At 39.0% G+C, this 17,468-nt stretch overlaps 1 protein-coding gene across 1 annotated transcript in view; it reads right to left on the reverse strand.

Moving 5' to 3' along the window:
• The window catches only part of OXCT1 (3-oxoacid CoA-transferase 1), an 88,967-nt gene that overhangs the window by 50,832 nt on the left and 20,667 nt on the right, over positions 1-17,468 (reverse strand). The window contains exons 5-7 of the mRNA XM_027712704.2: positions 15,915-16,064; positions 14,087-14,193; positions 7,342-7,402 (exon numbers count right to left, since the gene is read on the reverse strand). Of these exons, the coding sequence (XP_027568505.1) occupies positions 7,342-7,402; positions 14,087-14,193; positions 15,915-16,064 (318 nt within the window). The remainder of the gene's footprint in view (positions 1-7,341; positions 7,403-14,086; positions 14,194-15,914; positions 16,065-17,468) is intronic.

Here is a 17,468-nt window from a genome sequence, read left to right on the forward strand (position 1 = left end):
TCATTCTTTTACCATTGTCTGCAGCCTGAAAAATCAGCACGATCTGAAGTCAAGACAGTCTTGGTATCTCAGTTCATTACTCCTCTTTAAATACTTACTTTTTAAATTTAATAATTCTATAGCATTTGCAGGGGAGAGATCCTGCAAGAGAAAACTAAAATCTGAGCAACTGATTCAATTACTCAAAAATCCTCACTGCAGCAATAGTTACAAGGCTGCAGCTTTTCAAATCTCAGTATTTTGACTACCTGAAAAAATGCATTTGCTTCACGTCAGAAGGTAATTTTTTGTAAGATTTTCAGTTTGAATATCAAGTCTTTCTCATTTTATACTAGAAATCTCCATTAGAGATGCTATTAGCACAGAAAACAAATTACTGCTTTGAGACACAGAAGTATATATGCATGTAAATTCCTTGAATCATGCATAAAACTTTCTCTGCACCATCTTTTCAATGCTATAATAATGCATGATTTCAAATGCAGAGACAGATAAGTCATTGATTGATTAACATATCTTATACAAAAAGTAGGGCTGAAAAAATCCAGAGTATTTTAAATCCTTTTAATTTTCAAATTCTCATGACAGAGGACACAAGTTCTGGCAGTGAAATATATTTCAAATGCACAGTCTATGAGGCTTTCTATAAAACATAATGAAAAAACCTCTAAATTTAGCTTTAGGAGCAAACAGAGGCTTTCCATCAGTTTCTCCAGCACACTGACTTCCCGGCAATCTGCAGCATCCACTGATAACCACGGACTTGCTTTTTCTTGTTTTTGAATGTCATATTTGTTCTTAACATATGTGACAAGGATAAAAGTATTTTTTTTCATGGCAAGATTATATTCACATCTGCAATGAACTTCTGAAACTGAATGCTGAGAAAACCATGATACTCGTTCAAGAAAGCATCATTTAGAAAGGAATAAAATATAGGAGACAGATAAAATAAAAACAAATTCAAATCTGATACTGTGTGCAGGTATAACCATCTGAGCAGCAATCTGAGCAGCAAACAGCAACAATTTGATCTGCTATGAATTTTAACCCCTTAATATTCACTACCCCAGCAATGAAGTGCCAAATCTGAAGCCACAAATTATGTTACATACAAAAGAAAAGCAACTGTAGGGAAAAAAAAAACAAAACAGAAAAGGAAAAAACAACAGTAACAACAACAAAAAAAACCCCAATCAAACAAACAAAAAAAAAGTTACAACACCCACATAGCTAACTTAACTACTAAAAAGGTTTACTCCCCTGAAAATCATAGAACGGAACAGAATCATAAAATAGAATATGCTTAGCTGAAAGGGACACATCAGGATCATCGAGTCCAACTTCTGGCCTTGCACAGGACAACCCAAAAATCTCATCATGAATCAGAAGCATGTTAACTAAATGTAAAAAGAACTAACATATGAACTCTATTCTAGCCCAGTCTATTCCAGTACTTCTCAAATAATTTAAGATGGTCTCCACAACAGCTGTACAAATGTGGGGTTTCTTTCTGTTCTGCTTTTAATAAGCACATGCACACACCGAAGCAAGGAACCAAATACAATGAAGGGAAATAAAACCAACTCTTGAGTATTTAAGTCTAGGGGTGGGAATCTTTTTGGCAAACTAAAATTACTGTGGCAATGGTGTGTAAATGTTTCTAGGAGCTGTTTATTCAAATCAATATTAGTAGTCCCTGGATTTCAATTCCAATCCTTCTCTGACTTGCTCTTTAACTTTTTATGACTGGCATCATAATAGCCACCAAACCATTTTTTAACATTGCTGGATATGGAATCAGAAAAGGCATTAAGCACTTCAGCCTTCGTTGCAATCTGCATTGATAATTTTATTCATTTCATTGATCCATGAAGTATCAACATGCTTTGTCTGACAGTCCGTTATATATGTACTCTTAAAAAGATTTCGTGTTATTTTCAAGTATTCTTTATTTTGTACTGGGCTGGATATTTCTTAAAAGCTTAAGCTTTTTGGTTTGTTTGGGTTTTGTAATGCTTAGCCTCTGACATCTGACATTGGTCTCAGTTTCTGTCATTTTGCTTTTCTGTGTATGAAATTACAACGATTGTGATCAAGGTCAAACTCCTACTGCTTTTCCAATGCTTTCTCCATGTTGGAATATATTATTCTCAAGCTCATTAACACAGTCTTTCCCTAACTTATTTCCTCTTAGCTATACCTCCCAGAAGGCTTCATCAATACAAGCCTCTGAGCTCATGAAATCAGTCTGCCTAAGAGACATTCCTGGTATTTGGCCATTTTCCCTTCTACGCTTTCTAAGGATCATGAGCTTGCATTTCAAAGATACTCTCCCCACAAGTGTTAAATCAAGGTTCCTCTGAAAAGGATATTGTAATGTTTATACACTAGGTTTGGGTTATCTAAATTCATATCCACAGGCATCTTTGATTCAGGACTTAGCCAAAGCCTAGGCAAGTAAATACAATCATGCAGTCAAAATTCCTGACTAACTACCTACATGTTTAAGATGCAAAGATTTCTGTATTTACACTAATAATATATATTTATATATAAAATATATATATTTTGCATTTATTATACTAGCATATTATGGCAACTTGAATTCTACTGTCACTTGTGCCAGAAGTGGCTGGTAAGGCGGCAGGAATAAGCAGCTCAGTGTCCATCCTGTGCCAAATGGGATTCTCAAACAATGCACTTCCACCACTGCAGATACATGGGACACTACCTCAGCAACCATTGCCTAAAGCACACATGGAATCATCATTGAGGAATTAAACAATATCAAAAAAGGCTATAGCAACACAACAGCTTGATGGTTACAGCGTTTGCAAGGAAGGACCTCAATTCTGTGTCCACTTTGGCCTCACATCCTGATCTGTGGTTTCACAGAAAGACATACGAACATGAAGTCTGTGCCCATCCCAAATCCAGAACCACATCCAGGGCACAGTTTCCACAGCTGGGGCATTCAGGTGCTGAAAGAGACTCTATTAGATTATTGTTTCACTTGAAAATAGTGCTTACAGGCTTTTTACAGTAACCTGTCATTGTGTAAAACCTTGAAAAATTCCTCAGAACAGAGCTATGCATCTGAGGAAAGTTTTGCCATTGTTAAAGTACTTGGAGGAAAAGACACACAGAAGAAAAGGTTCATTTCCAGTTTCCTCAATAAAGCCTAATGCCATGATTTAGCACAGATAACAGGATACAAATAGCTTATTTCACTCTGATTCTGTCTCTTAGTGCAGCGCAGTTCATTGTACCTGAGAAAATGGTGCTCACTGATGTGGCTGTGTTGTTACTAGGCAACCAGAGATAAAATGCAGGGGTTAATGATTTTTATTTAATGCATTTTTATGAGAAAGCCCACTCTCTTTTTTCCCTCTGCTGATATTGAGGTGTAAATGCTATTTACACAAGGAGATATATTTAGCTATCCTCTCTGATCTGAACAAGAAAATTATTCAAACTGGATATTCAAACAGCAAGTCAATAAATATTTCTAAACATATTGACCATTACCACTATCAAACACACTGTGGCAATGGCTGAGATCTCAAAGCACTTCACCAGGGACAAATATTCAGTAGGTCTCACAGCAGAGAATAAGAATGGCAAGAAAACAGGTAACAGCCTAGGGACAACTGGGGCAGTTACACATGTTTATGTTCTCCTCCATGGAGGAAAACAAGAGCCTAAGTCTATATCACCCTTCATCTTTCCCATGCTGCTCATGACACCCACACCTGGCAAGGTCACACCACGTTTTTTCCTGTGGCTTTGGGTTGCCTCAATTCACTACAAAAACCAGTTGTCCCTCCTAATGGGGCTCTGCTCACAGGAGCCTCTACAGGGAGATGCACATCTTAAGAAGCATCCTACTATCACAGCCCTTGTCCCACCAGTCTAGGCACACATCCAGGAGGCCACCCTGTAACTCCAAGCTGCTATGCAATTAATTTTCCATCACACAATTACTTGTCTCTGCTGAGGGGCCTGACAGCAGTGACACCTGCTGAATTCAGTAGATATGACCTTCATTCAACAATGTGTTGGAAATGTTACCACATATGTAACCCCACACAATCCCTCAAGTTTCTTCACATGTGAAGCTCTTCCTTTCATCCTTCACAAGGGCTGGTGGCTTGTATGTAACTTGTGATCATCGAGTTCCTTTTATATATCAGCTGATTTCCCAGCTCTTCTGTCTTTGCAACAGGAGCAGGAAAGTGTTTATAGATCTGAAAATCAACTGGAAGCCTCAGGCTGAGTGTGTGCATGAGGCCTCAGGTTCAAACAAAACTACACCTCTGACAGCGTGCTTAACTTCTGCAAGTTCTGCAAGACAAAGTGAGAAGGAGATGAACTCCTGCACCATTTTGCTTTTACATATAGATAAAGCCAAACTAACTGATGTTGTCAACACTGGATTATTTAACATTTTTCTCTGCAAAGGTTAACTTCCAAATAACAGGAATCATGCAATTCAGTTGCACAAATCTTTTTGACCCTTAATAATGGTCATCTTCAAATAAAAGTAAAAATTCCACTGGACCCAGCAGTTGGATTTTTACAGTTATCTGTGTCTCAGCATACATCCTTATTATCATGATAGAACGTTCCACTCCCTCTCACTTAAAGAAATGCATGTAACAGTCCAAAATATTTGTAAGCACCTCTTGCATTTCATAGAAGATTACAATCAATGTATTTCTGATCCCAAAGCAAGTACTGCATGGCTACTTCTGACCATTTGCCTATTCAAAATAAACAAGGCTGAAGGTCAAATACTTCAATCAGAAATTTGTTCTAGCGGAATTTTAAAAATCAGTAATTCTCCACTGTGTGTCCCAGACATAACTGGCAATGGTACAGCCTGACTTCCTCCTTCTTTAGAAGCCTCTCTACACACAGCCAGCCTTGCTACTCACAACGCACAAGGGTTTGTAAGCAAGCAATAGGTATCAGTTTGTGAGATGGAGAGCTGGGGTTTTTTGTCTCATTTTTTTTTCTTATCCCCACATACACAAACGCTGCCAAGTTCTCTCATCTCTGAATTGTTGCAAAAATTGTGTCATCTATCAGTGTGTAAAACACCACACTAACTAAAGCTAAAGAACAGCATCTTTAAGTAAAGAAAAAAGTGTCTTTCACTGTGCATGCGTGTTATATTTCATAGCTTCTCAGGTTAACTTAGAAGGACAAGTTAATAAATGCAATTGATTTCCAGTGCACTTCCCACTTTCACCCACAGATAGGCTTTCCAGTAGTTTATATTTCCTTGGTATGGATCTTAGTATGCCAAACACCATTCCATATTTTTATCAATGATCAGAAACTAATATAAATCTGAGGAAAGTGCCAGATGGAGAAACTACAGTTCTGAAAATCCCAATTAATGACCACAGGACTCTGAAAACAAGCCTGACCTTTGGCTGTTTTGATGGTAAGGAGTAGGATTGGCTTCAAATCTCTACTTCTAGAGACTGGGACTGTCTACTCAAACTCAGTTAAATGTTCAGTCAGTGAAAAACAGAAACAGAGACAGTAACAGATAACAGAATTTAGAAATCCCTGTTGCCAAGAGAGTATCTGAATTACTACCCTACACAAACATTTTTCTTCTCCCTGTCAATGGAATTCTCATTTCACCCTTCAGCCTTGAACAACAGATCTGTGGAGTCAGGCAAAACTCGGATTTTCAGTTGCCTCAGTTTCCTAGTGCTGAGCTTAGACAGTTGACGATGCTCAGTACTGAGGATGTACTAGACATCATATTGAGGTACTTCCTTCTGATTCCTGGGTTTAAACCCTTAAATCTAAACACAACATTCTGAATTCCACTTTGGAAGAACGACGTGTAGAAGTAAAGCCAATGATGCATTGCATTTGGCTCTAAAGTTGTGCTAAATACGTGGTTATGCCTCTTCACCTAATTTGCCCATAAAAAACAGCATTGTAAAATAATATTAATATGCCATCTTGAAAAAAGCTTGACAGTTTTCAAATGGTATTGAAAATATAAGACTCAGAGTGGACACAGTTCACAGCAGATCTACTAATGACTCTTAAGTGGAATTACAGAAAGAAGGATGTCACATAATAGTTGCTCGCTGACAAGAAAATTCTACCCTATCATAAGTGGATAGAAGAGCAGAGACAGAGAGTGAGATGGAATGTAGGTGGAAGGCTTTGATCTACTTAAATTCTCTAAATGCCAGACTGAACAAGGTATGAAGGGCAAGTGTCTAGAGGGAAAGATTCTTCATTTAATTTTTAAATAGGAAAATACTTTAAACCTTTCTTGAAAAAAAAAGTGAGAATTCACTGTTGCTGCATTGTCACTGTAAGTTGTGTGGTAAATATTATGGCATTTTTTTGTCTTTATTCTGTAAGACACAAAGTAATAACTCAAGCTCCCAAATGTATTATCCAGAGATGTTTATATAACAAATATATTTTCTTGATAACATTTTACAAACAAACAAAAAACCCAAACCAGCCCCCAACAAACCAAAACTAACCAAAACCCCTGAAGAAACACAAGCCTCTTCCAAATAGCATTTACTGGAAATAGTCTAGAAGAGTTTGTCTTGACCTTACTAACAAACCATATTTAGCTTTTATTAGGCATAAAAAAACTTACTAGAAAGTGAAGTAAAAGCTAACAGAGCACTCTGTCTTTTAGCTATTGCTATTCCTTAGCAACTCTCCAGCCACCAATATTTTTCCAGTGTAGGTTGCTCCATGTTTTTAAACATTATCGTTTCAGACAAGGAAAAGGGACAAAGAAATTAGAAGAACTTTCTAGGTCAGCTAGTCCATTCTCTTTCTCAAGACTTAACCAAACATCTATATCTCATTCTGGACTGATAGTTATGTAATTTATTAAATTTTAGAGACCACAGTTGTGATATCTCTATGATTTACCTCATCTGTGTTGTTACATTCTTATTTTCAGAAGGCTTTTCATAAAGTCTTAGGTGAATCTTCTCAAGTACAGGCTGAGCCTACTGTTTTCCTCTTTCATCCACATATTACTTTATTTAAGATACTAGAAGGCTGTTGCCATGTTTCCCGTTTAAAGGCTGATCACAGTGAACACGAAGTCCTGGTCAGGATCAAATGAACAGCAATAGACTGAGGAACTAATCACTAAAGCAGAGCAGAGTGTCTGGAGTAGGCAATCCAAGGAGACAGGTTAGACCACTGTCCCTATTATCAAATCCTCCAATGATTTGAAATCCCCCCACTGTGTCCCCAGAATACCATGCAAAACAAAGGGGTATGTTGACTACAAGAGGATAAGCTTATCATGTTTCAATTCCCTACCTCTACCACAGTTGTCTTTGCAGCTTTGCACATAGGTTGGTTGAAGTTTCTTGCAGTTTTCCTGCAAAACAAAAGAAAATTAATGAGCATTAAAAGCCATAACAGTACAATGAAAGACTTTTCAGAGATAAGCTACTACAAGTATGTCTGTAACATAAACACCACAAATCGTTTTGTCAAATAGCTTGAGAACTAATAAAAAAAAGTAGGAAGGGGAAAAAGTACTGTGGAATTGTGTAAGACGCATCTGAAATTAAATCATATTTTGCTACATTAGAAAATATTTATTACAGCTCTTTTGATTTTTAATCAGCACATTGTTTAATTGAAATTGGGTGTGTTGCTGATATGTTCATTTATTAGATCCAAACACAGCGGCAAGCTGGACTTTGTACAGTGTGCCTTCACATTTTTTTACTTCACAAAGAATGAAATCCGTCTCCACAGGGGGGCCAGCACAGGGTTTAACAATCTCTCAAGTCCCCCGTATGCCTTCATAACTCAGATCAGGACTTCGGATAGCACTCTGCATAGCAAATGTAATCCAATTCTCTTCATCAAAAAAAACCCTGTGTCAGTTTTGGCACTCACTGCAAGACTCTGGCATTGATCCTATGTATTCCCACACAACATTTCTGTACCAAGGAAAAAGAATCTCTAGAAAAAAACAACACATGACACATATTGGATCTGCACCAAGATCATAGTAGGCACAAGGAAAAACATGCAACCTTTGTCAGCTGCTCTCTATACTTTCCAGAAACCAAACAAAACTGTTTGGTATATTTAATTATTAAGAAAAGCTCTGTAGATTTTAGTGGTGTTCTCAGCATTCTTCTCTTTTAAAAAAAAAGTAGAATTCCTGAAAAATTTCATCAGAATTCATGAAATCAGGGTCCAAAACAAATCAAAACTTCCTTTCCTCCATCCTTTTTACACAGAAGCATTTTTTTCCCTAACCATACTTATTTCATAGACTCACAGAACCATTTAAGTGGGAAAAAAGCCCATAAGATGATCAAGTCCAACAGTTAATCTCCAACGTGTTTTCCTCTCCCCTTCCCGCAAGGACCAGGCCCAGTACCACAGCCACTCTGAACTTTGGGGGGCTGCTGCCACCTCGTGGCTTCCGGGGAGGAACGGAAAGGAAACAGTCAAATCCTGAGATTTAACAGGCAGTGAGTGCTAACAGGATTTCTAGTGCAGATATCTACACAATCAAAGCTATATCCAAAGACACATTTCAGGGAAATGCTGTTTTACTGGCAATACACAGAAGCTGGGAAGCCTCTAACGAAGGTCCAACCGTGTCCTGGGAGGCATCAGACAAAGCATCACCAGCTGGTTGAGGGAGGAGATTGTCCCGCTCTGCTCTGCACTGGGGCGGCCTCAGCTGGAATATTGTGTGCAGTTTGGAGCACAACAGTTTAAAAAGACATTAAGTTCTTAAAGAGAGTTCAAAGGAGGGCAACGAAGATGGTGAAGGGCCTTGAGGGGAAGCCGTATGAGGAGCCACTGAGGTCACTTGGTCTGTTCAGCCTGGAAGAGACTGAGGGGAGACCTCATTTTAGACCTCGTGAGGGGAAGAGGAGGGGTAGGCACGGAGGGGCAGGCACTGATCTTTTCTCGGTGGTGCAGTGACAGGACTTGAGGGAATGGCATGAAGCTGAGCTGAGGGAGATTTAGGTTGGATATCAGAAAAAAATTTTTCACCCAAAGAGTGGTTGGGCACTGGAACAGGCTCACCAGGGAAGTGGTTACAGCACCAAGGCTGACAGAGTTCAAAAATCGCTTGGACAATGCTCTCAGGCACATGGTGTGACTCTTGGAATGTCCTACGCAGGGCCAGGAGTTGGACTTGATGATTCTGATGAGTCCCTTCCAACTCAGCATATTCTGTGATTCTATTAACATCTTTTGTCAACGGATCTTCTTAGTGGCTATGTAAACCCAAAAGGATGTAAGAATAGGAAACCACAAAACAAACCCAACCAACCACAGCTTGCATTCTGTCCTTCTCTGAGAGCATGAATACAATCCTAGCTGGTAGTGATTTAGGAAAAACTATCCTAATCAAAGTAGAGTAGCAAATGAGAACAAAAACAGAGTTACAAAAGCCAAATTAAAATAGCAGGAAAATGCATACAGATGGGGAAAGCAGATGTGAAAACTAAGAATTCAGTATTTCATCCTGTGTAACTATTTTTCTGAGCCAAAGCCTTTCACAAGATTGTAATGACTAGTCTTCCAGTAAAAAAACTGATATAAAATTATTTTTAGATAGGGAAAAAATTACAAGAAAACATTTCAATGTTAATTTAACATTAAGAAGAGCTAATGGGCTCTATTCTGACTCTATTTATAAAAGCTTCTGCCATTTAGAATGTTCCTGGGTTAGTAAAGTTGTTTCAGAAGCAGCAGTCTTTTACAGGATCAAAGGCCTTATTTCTATAGAACACACGATCCAGAAGTTTTACAGGATCAAAGGCTTTATTTCTGAAGAACACACCATCTAGAAGCTTTATGGGATCAAAGGCCTTATTTCTAAAGAGCACATCATCGACAAGGAGAAAAAACCAGAAGCACTACACTTATTTTCCAACACCAAATAATGCTAAGGGGTTAGGAGTATGAAATTCAGAAACTAGCTAGACGAAGTTGCCTTTTTTATTTTAAGATGGCTTTCTGGACATCTAGTCTCAGCAACATCTACAACATCTATTTTTCCAATGATGGATTTCCAAGCTGACCTAAAGGCATAATGTGTTTTCTCCCAGAGGTAAAAGACAGTAAACTATTTCATGGCAGACTAAACCAACGAACTATGTACCTAATGATACAGAGGTGAAGAGACACCTCAGATATGAGGTGAATTTTATATACTGCGGAACCACTTGAAGCATGAAGAGATGATCTGACTGTGACAGCAGAGGCCCTGACTCTCATTATCCCTTCAACATCTCTGTTCCTTTGTCAATAGTCTATTTTCATCAGCACCAAGCAACAACTTTGTTTGGGCTAGAACAACTCCAAAGCAGAATGGTGCCAAGATAAAAAGAGAGGGGAACCAAAGGAGGTTCAAATATCATGGAGAGAAGCCACTCTCTGATATTTGAAAAATAACAGCAGTCATATGAAGTCCCAGGCACTGGAAAAAGGAAAACACTGTACTCATCTTTAAAAAGGGTAGAAAGGAGGACCCTGGGAATGACTGACCTGTCAGCCTCACCTCTGTGCCTGGGAAGGTCATGGAACAGATCCTCCTGGAAGCTGTGCTAAGGCACATGGAGGACAGGGAGGTAATTAGAGACAATCAGCAAGGTTTCACCATAGGCAAGTTCTGCCTGACCAACCCAGTGGCCTTCTGTGGTGTACTGACATCAGTGGACAAGGGAAGAGCTACTGATGTCATTTATCTGCACTTCGTAAAGCCTTTGACATGGTCCCCCACAACATCCTTCTCTCTAATTTAGAAAGAGATAGATTTGATTGCATGGACTGTTTGGTGGGTGAGGAATTGGTTGGACAGTCACATCCAGGTTAATGAGGTTAATGGCTCAGAGCTCCGATGGACATCAGTGACAAATGGTGTCCCTCAGGGGTCCGTCTTGGACCAGTGCTAACTAATATCTTCATTAATGACATAGATGATGGGATCAAGTGCACCCTGAGCAAGTTTGCAGATGACATCAATCAAGCGGTGTGGTTAACACACTTGAAGATGGGATGCCATCCAGAGGGACCCGGACAAGCTCGAGGAGTGGGCCCATGGAAATCTCATGAGGTTTAATAAGACCAAGTGTAAGGTGCTACATCTGCTTGCTGCTTGCTTGGGGCAACCCTCAGTATGAACAAAGTCTGGGGAATCAAGAGCAGCCCTGGTGAGAAGGACTTGGGGGTGTTGATGGATGAGAGGCTGGACATGAACTGGCCATGTGCACTTAAAGCTCAGAAAGCCAATTGTGTGCTGGGCTGCATCCAGAGCAGTGTGGGCAGGAGGCTGAGGAGGGCAATTCTGCCCCTCTATTCTGCTCCAGTGAGACCCCACCTGGAGCGCTGCATCCAGCCCTGGGGTTCCCAGTACAGGAAGAACATTGACCTGTTGGAGAGAGTCCAGAGGAGGCCACCAAGTTGATCAAAGGGATGGAGTACCTCTCCTATGAGGAAAGGCTAAGAGAACTGGGATTGTTCAGCCTGGAAAAGAAAAGGCTTCAGAGATATCTAATTGTTGCCATCCCGTACTTGAAGAAAGCCTACAAGAAAGATGGAGAGGGACTTTTTACAAGGGCAGGCAGTGACATGACAAAGAGAGTAGGTTTAGAATGGATATTAGGAAGAAATTCTTTACTGTGAGGGTGGTGAGGCATTGGAACAAGTTGCCCAGAAAAACTGTGGATGCCCCATCCCTGGAAATGTTCAAGGACAGCCTGGATGGAGCTCTGAGCAATCTGACTTAGGGATAGGTGTCCCTGCCCATGGCAAGGGGGTTGGAATGAGATGATCTTTAGGTCCCTTCCAACTCAGGCCATTCTATGACTCTGTGATGACTATCCACAAAAGCAGTGGCACTCCTTGATGTTGTCCCTAATGAACAAAGCTCCGAGGGAGCTCAAGACTGGGAGACAGTCTGTTCAGCTAAGCAGAACTAGTATCTACGTCAGACTAACAAAGCAAAATGACCATATATGCATCCTTTCAGTTATCATAGGAACAAGGTGAGACTATTTCACTATGTTTGAGGGAGTCTTGGATTATTTGTCTTACTAATAGTGTACTATACCTAAAAGTTACTATCTACTGGGCTAGACATAGGCTTCCTTGTTAGACAACAGCTGTGGTACAGAATAGTCTACTCAGCTTGAAGATGCCTGGAATGAAAGTAGCCACAATATGCTGTATGGAAGAAAAGATCTAGGAGACATGAAGTATCACGTTAAGAAAAAAAAAAAGCAGCTTAAAAAACTGCTTTCTAAAGAAGTTAGTGCCATTCTGGATTCCCAAGAAAACAGTATAGCGTCACATACGAGAATAGACAAAAAAATTAATGCCAGCCTGTGGTCAAACTAAGTGTACCTAAGGTACACCTTTAGATTTAAAAAACCTCTTAGCTTAAGGGTGATTAACAGTTTGGCAGACAGTTACTCCTTAGCTATTGGCTCCACAGATACCAGTCATGGGAAACACACTATAAATAGTACCACACTGCTGGGAAAGTGGTGGCAGATGGCAGGTTATAAGATGAGCCTATGTTTCTCTGTTCTAGGTCATCAGGTAATCTGTGCGTCATCCCAAAACAGAATGGGACACTGCTTATCATAAGCAAATTCTTCTAAGTTAGTAATATTCTACAAGGAATAAGACACTGGGTGATGATGTTTCCATCTTTGATTAGTTACACTTGAAAGGAGGAGTCAAGGTTTTTAGATCTTCACTCCAGATGGATATAGTATCTGGTATTAACTGTACTGTGAGAATGTGGGAGACACATGAAGACTTCTGAAAAAAACAGGAAGAAGGAAAGGGATAGAGACCAACAGGACATAAAGGAAGAGGGGTAAAAGAGAGAATGCAACCAGTCTGTTGCCGTGGAAAATTAAAGAATTTTTCAGAGGTAACTATGCATCAGTAGATAGATACAGGGTAAAAGCACAGACAGGAGTAGCTCAAGAGTAAACAAAAAGAAGCCTAAGGAGGAAGAGTGTTTCCTGTATTCTGTGTACCAGAACCTAAGAAAAGCAGTTTAACAGTCCTCAAATTCATGTGCATGCACACAAGAAAGTTAAGTTTTCAATCAGAAGCCATATTGTCTTACCAGTGAGCAAGCCAGGATGTCAAGATTTGGGCAAAAAAAAGCTTATTTATTAATGTTCAAGTATTTTAATTCGATATTATTATAAGACATATAGATAAAATTAATGTGAATACATGTATATGTATACATAAATAAAGAAAAGCATTACTTTATGAGTATTATATTATACATATATTTTTCAGCTGCTTTTTCAACTCCTTGTTTGTTCTAATACATACAAAGACAGACTGTGTCTTTCACAGTCTGTTTGTAGCAAAATGCAGCAACTGTTACACTTACCTTTTCATCTGATAGCCATAAGACAAACAAATAAAAACCAGGCATTAAACATAAGCAAACCTCTCCTGCTTCAGTTCAGGACAAACTAGAACTTAAGGATAGCAACTCATATAAAAGACGTAATTACTAGTGCAACACTCAAATTTTTCATTGCAAAGATGTTAAAATTCATATGATGCCTCTCCCTACACCACTCAGATCAAATCAACTTTAAACACTGCTTTCCTTATACAGAATCAATTTTCCCATCACTGACTGTCCAGAAGACTGATTCAGCTCCCTTCCCTTCTGTCATATATGAATGGATCAAACTTCATTGCTCAAGAAAAAGGACCCAACCTAACATGAAAACTGAACAGAATAGAAGACACTAAATTTCTCAATAGTAATTGTAATGACTTCAGTCTGCTGTGTCTTATTTTAAACTACCAATATTTTATTTCACACCTATGTTTGAATTCTCAAAAGTCATTAGAATAAGCAATTATATTTTGGGTTTTTATAGCAGTATAATTTGAGAGTAGGGAAAGGCAACATGAAAGAAAGCAAAATCAGTAAAATATTTTTTTGCCATCACACAGGAGTCAGGATTCTCCTTCTCTTTCATTATCTAAATCATAAAAGAATCTTTTTCCACTGGTAAACAAGTCACACCTGAAAATGATGTTTCCTGCACGGTCAGCCTTCCATGCCTTCACAAGAGCAAAATCTCCTGTAATTGACTTCTCCAGAATAAAGTGACGGCCGTCAAACTCTCGCACCTACAGAGAAAAGTATAAAACGGAGATGTAGGTTTCTTCCAACAGATTTCTCATGTTATATTTATTTTATGGGGTTAATTTTACAGACTATTATATTTACACTTCTTTTTGTACTACATAAAGTTTTATCTGAAAAACTGTATAATAATAGAGAAGCATGGAAGGGCTGTAAACCTCAGTTTTGTTATAGTGTCTCAAGAACTGCATGTGAATCCATATTCCTCCTGCTCCATCTACTGGATTTAGACATGCTTCTTCCTGCACATCTACAAGTTAAGCAAAAACTGAAGTGCTAAAGCAGAATTGCTGAAAAGGTCCATAATCACTGCCCAACACTAGAAACCCCAACTCTAAAAGTGAAGTCGATTTGAGACACAGTACTCAAATCATGTCATCTGACAGGCAGAATTTCATTTGATTTTCCCTGCATTTATGATCAATATTTGCAATGAATGATACTGTGCCTGAAGCCAAAATATGGAATTGACTCACAGCTAGTCTTTTAATCCTAAAGAGAGAGATGAAACAGCATTTCTCCTAACAATGTAGGTAGTTAAAGTATACACAAATAGTACTTGAGAGTTTTTTAAAATTTCTGAAAGGGGAAGGAAGAATGACACAAAGGTACCAGAAGTCAGATTGTCAGTCCCATAAAAGGAGATCTGAGCCTTTATAAAATAATACTTCCATGCAAAATGGATGTGGAGAATGGAATTGAACAAGTCATGCTGGTCATATTATTAGTCACCCCCAGTTATTAGACTGGGGAGAGAGACTTAAGAGAGATTTTCCCACAAAAGTCAAAAGGAAAACAAATGAAGAAAAATGTTATTAAAATTATAAGCTATTTAATAAACAAAGCATTCCTCCAAATGGTAAAACATCATAATGACATATGCAGTTAAAAAAATAAGGGAATAAAAGAGACTAAGTCAATGTCCAGATACTGCAAATAGTTGTGTATAAAATACATGAAAATCATGGGCTAGGGTGGAATTACCTTTATCCCAGAGATGTGCTCAAGGTAAAATTTAATACTGTATGCAGCCTACTCGGAACACACAGCAGTAGCCACACCCATTTTTTCAAGTACAGTTATGGCATTGAGACATCTTCCCTTCTTCAAATTCTACATCCAATATCAAAATGAAGCACTTGTTTCTCACTTGAAAGCCACACTCTTTTTATTTCTTTGAAGTTTTAAACATTGAGACTAAATTGTATTTCAGATGTTGGGAAATTCAATTCCTGGAATTTGTGTCAACTGAGCTCTTCCCTGTTTAACAGGAAAATGTCCCGTTTCTTCTAAAGATGAAGCTTTATGTGCAGCTGCAGGGCTGCTTACTGCATAGCACAGGATTTAAGGAGCAACTGCCACACTAGCAGGAGGTTGTTCTCAGACCATTCTGTGCACTGCAGTGGCCTGGTACAAGATTTTGTTTGAATACACAATGAACTTGATCAGAGAACAGTCAAGTAAAGATTAAATCAGCAAGGCAGGCTTTCACTCTGACCAGCTTGCCCTAAAGCTGTAAAAACTTTTTTAACATATCACAAAGGACAGAAGTAAGCAGTCGGAGCAAAACTGATGTGCCTGGTACCACAGATATGTAGTTAATTCCATATAGCAAGGTTAAACTTGGCTCTTGTTTCTCTTGGAAATATGTTAGAAATTCATTTTTCAAAGCTGAAGGCTTCCTAAGGGCAAACAGACCTCTTACCTCTCTTGGCTGGCTAGCAATGGCAATGGTGCCATCTGTGTTGTACTTGATGGGTGCACCCCCTTCCTGCACCAGCGTCCCATAGCCAGTACTGGTGTAAAATGCTGGGATTCCTGCTCCTCCTGCTCTAATACGTTCAGCAAGTGTACCCTATGGGAAGACATATTTAAGAACTCGTCATTTGGTAACAATAAATCAAACTCTAATGAATGGCTTGAATTAAATTAATTTTATATCCTCTCATTTGGAGCTTTTCCTTCTGTTCTCAGCCAACAGATGTGATCATCTATTTCTCCCTCCCATTTTAGCTCTCCTTTGTGGGATTGGTAGTGGATACGGCAAGAAATGCTTGATGCATGGTCAAAAGCTGCTCAAGTTGTGCTGTCACACAACTCTCTGCCAATTACCAAGCCCCAGCACTTGGCTGTGCCTCCTCTCCTTCAACTTGTTTTCCAACCCATTGCTCTGAGAAGAGTACAGAGTTCTTTTCCTCTTTCCCACCTGGCTACATATCCTAGAAGGGTTTTTTTTCTGTGTAAGTCCTCCATATTGATGTTTCATTCTTCAACATCTTAAGAAAAACTTCAGAACTCACTCCAAGCTGAAACAGCCAAGGAGGGCAGATTAAGAAAGGAAGAGGGAATCCAGTGATCTCGGTTGCCCATGTCAAGAATACCAAGAAGCTGAAAGAGCTTCCTTATACTCTGTTTGACCACCCTGCCAGCACTCTGCTCTATGTCCAGCTGTACTACAGACATTAACAGCGCAAAGTCCTCATCAGCCTTACTTATTGGCTTATGGCCAAAGATGTGTCTTCTTGTTTTCATTAATGCAATTTCCCAGATTTTTTTTTATATTTTTCTAGAGCCAAAGCAAGACAAGATCATCATGGTCAATTATCCATCTCCACAACATAGGCTGCATTTTCCTCAGTTATCCTGCAAGAAGCACAGTGACCTTCGGTAGGTTTTCAAAATGGTGGCAAGAGGCAGATGCAAACCATGTAAAACCCTGTTCTAAGCAGCCTTTGCATTTCAAGATCTCACCATGACCTCTCCCTTACTGTCTAACAAGGACACAACAGTCTCCCATTTTTCCTGAAGTTACACTTAACTTTATACAACAGGTTATTTTATCTTCACACAAATATTTGAAATCCCCCCAGTTCCTAGCAAGTCATTAATTTACATTACTGTTTACCATTATACACTGTAGACCCATTATTTCCATATTGGATCTACACAGCTTATCTAGACTCCACAAAGCCAATTATACGTCTAAGGAGTTCAAGGTCTTGTAGATAAAACGACTGAACGTTGGAAAGGAAGAAAAAATATTTTATGAGATTTATGACTTTCAAAACATGGGAAGTGACAAGTGCCTAGTTATTTTCACGCCTGCTGACTGGGTATAAGAGCTTTTCCATTCATCTCAGGGATTCTAAGAAACATTCTCTTACAGTATACTCATAGGCAAATTCAGAAAGTGTGAATGAGTAGATGGTGAGGTGGACCGAGAACTGGCTGAATGGCAGATCCCAGAGGGTTGCAATCA

Source organism: Pipra filicauda, unplaced genomic scaffold, assembly GCF_003945595.2.
Source record: "Pipra filicauda isolate LSUMZ 115617 unplaced genomic scaffold, ASM394559v2 scaffold52_size3558583_pilon, whole genome shotgun sequence".
Classification (NCBI taxonomy): domain Eukaryota; kingdom Metazoa; phylum Chordata; class Aves; order Passeriformes; family Pipridae; genus Pipra; species Pipra filicauda.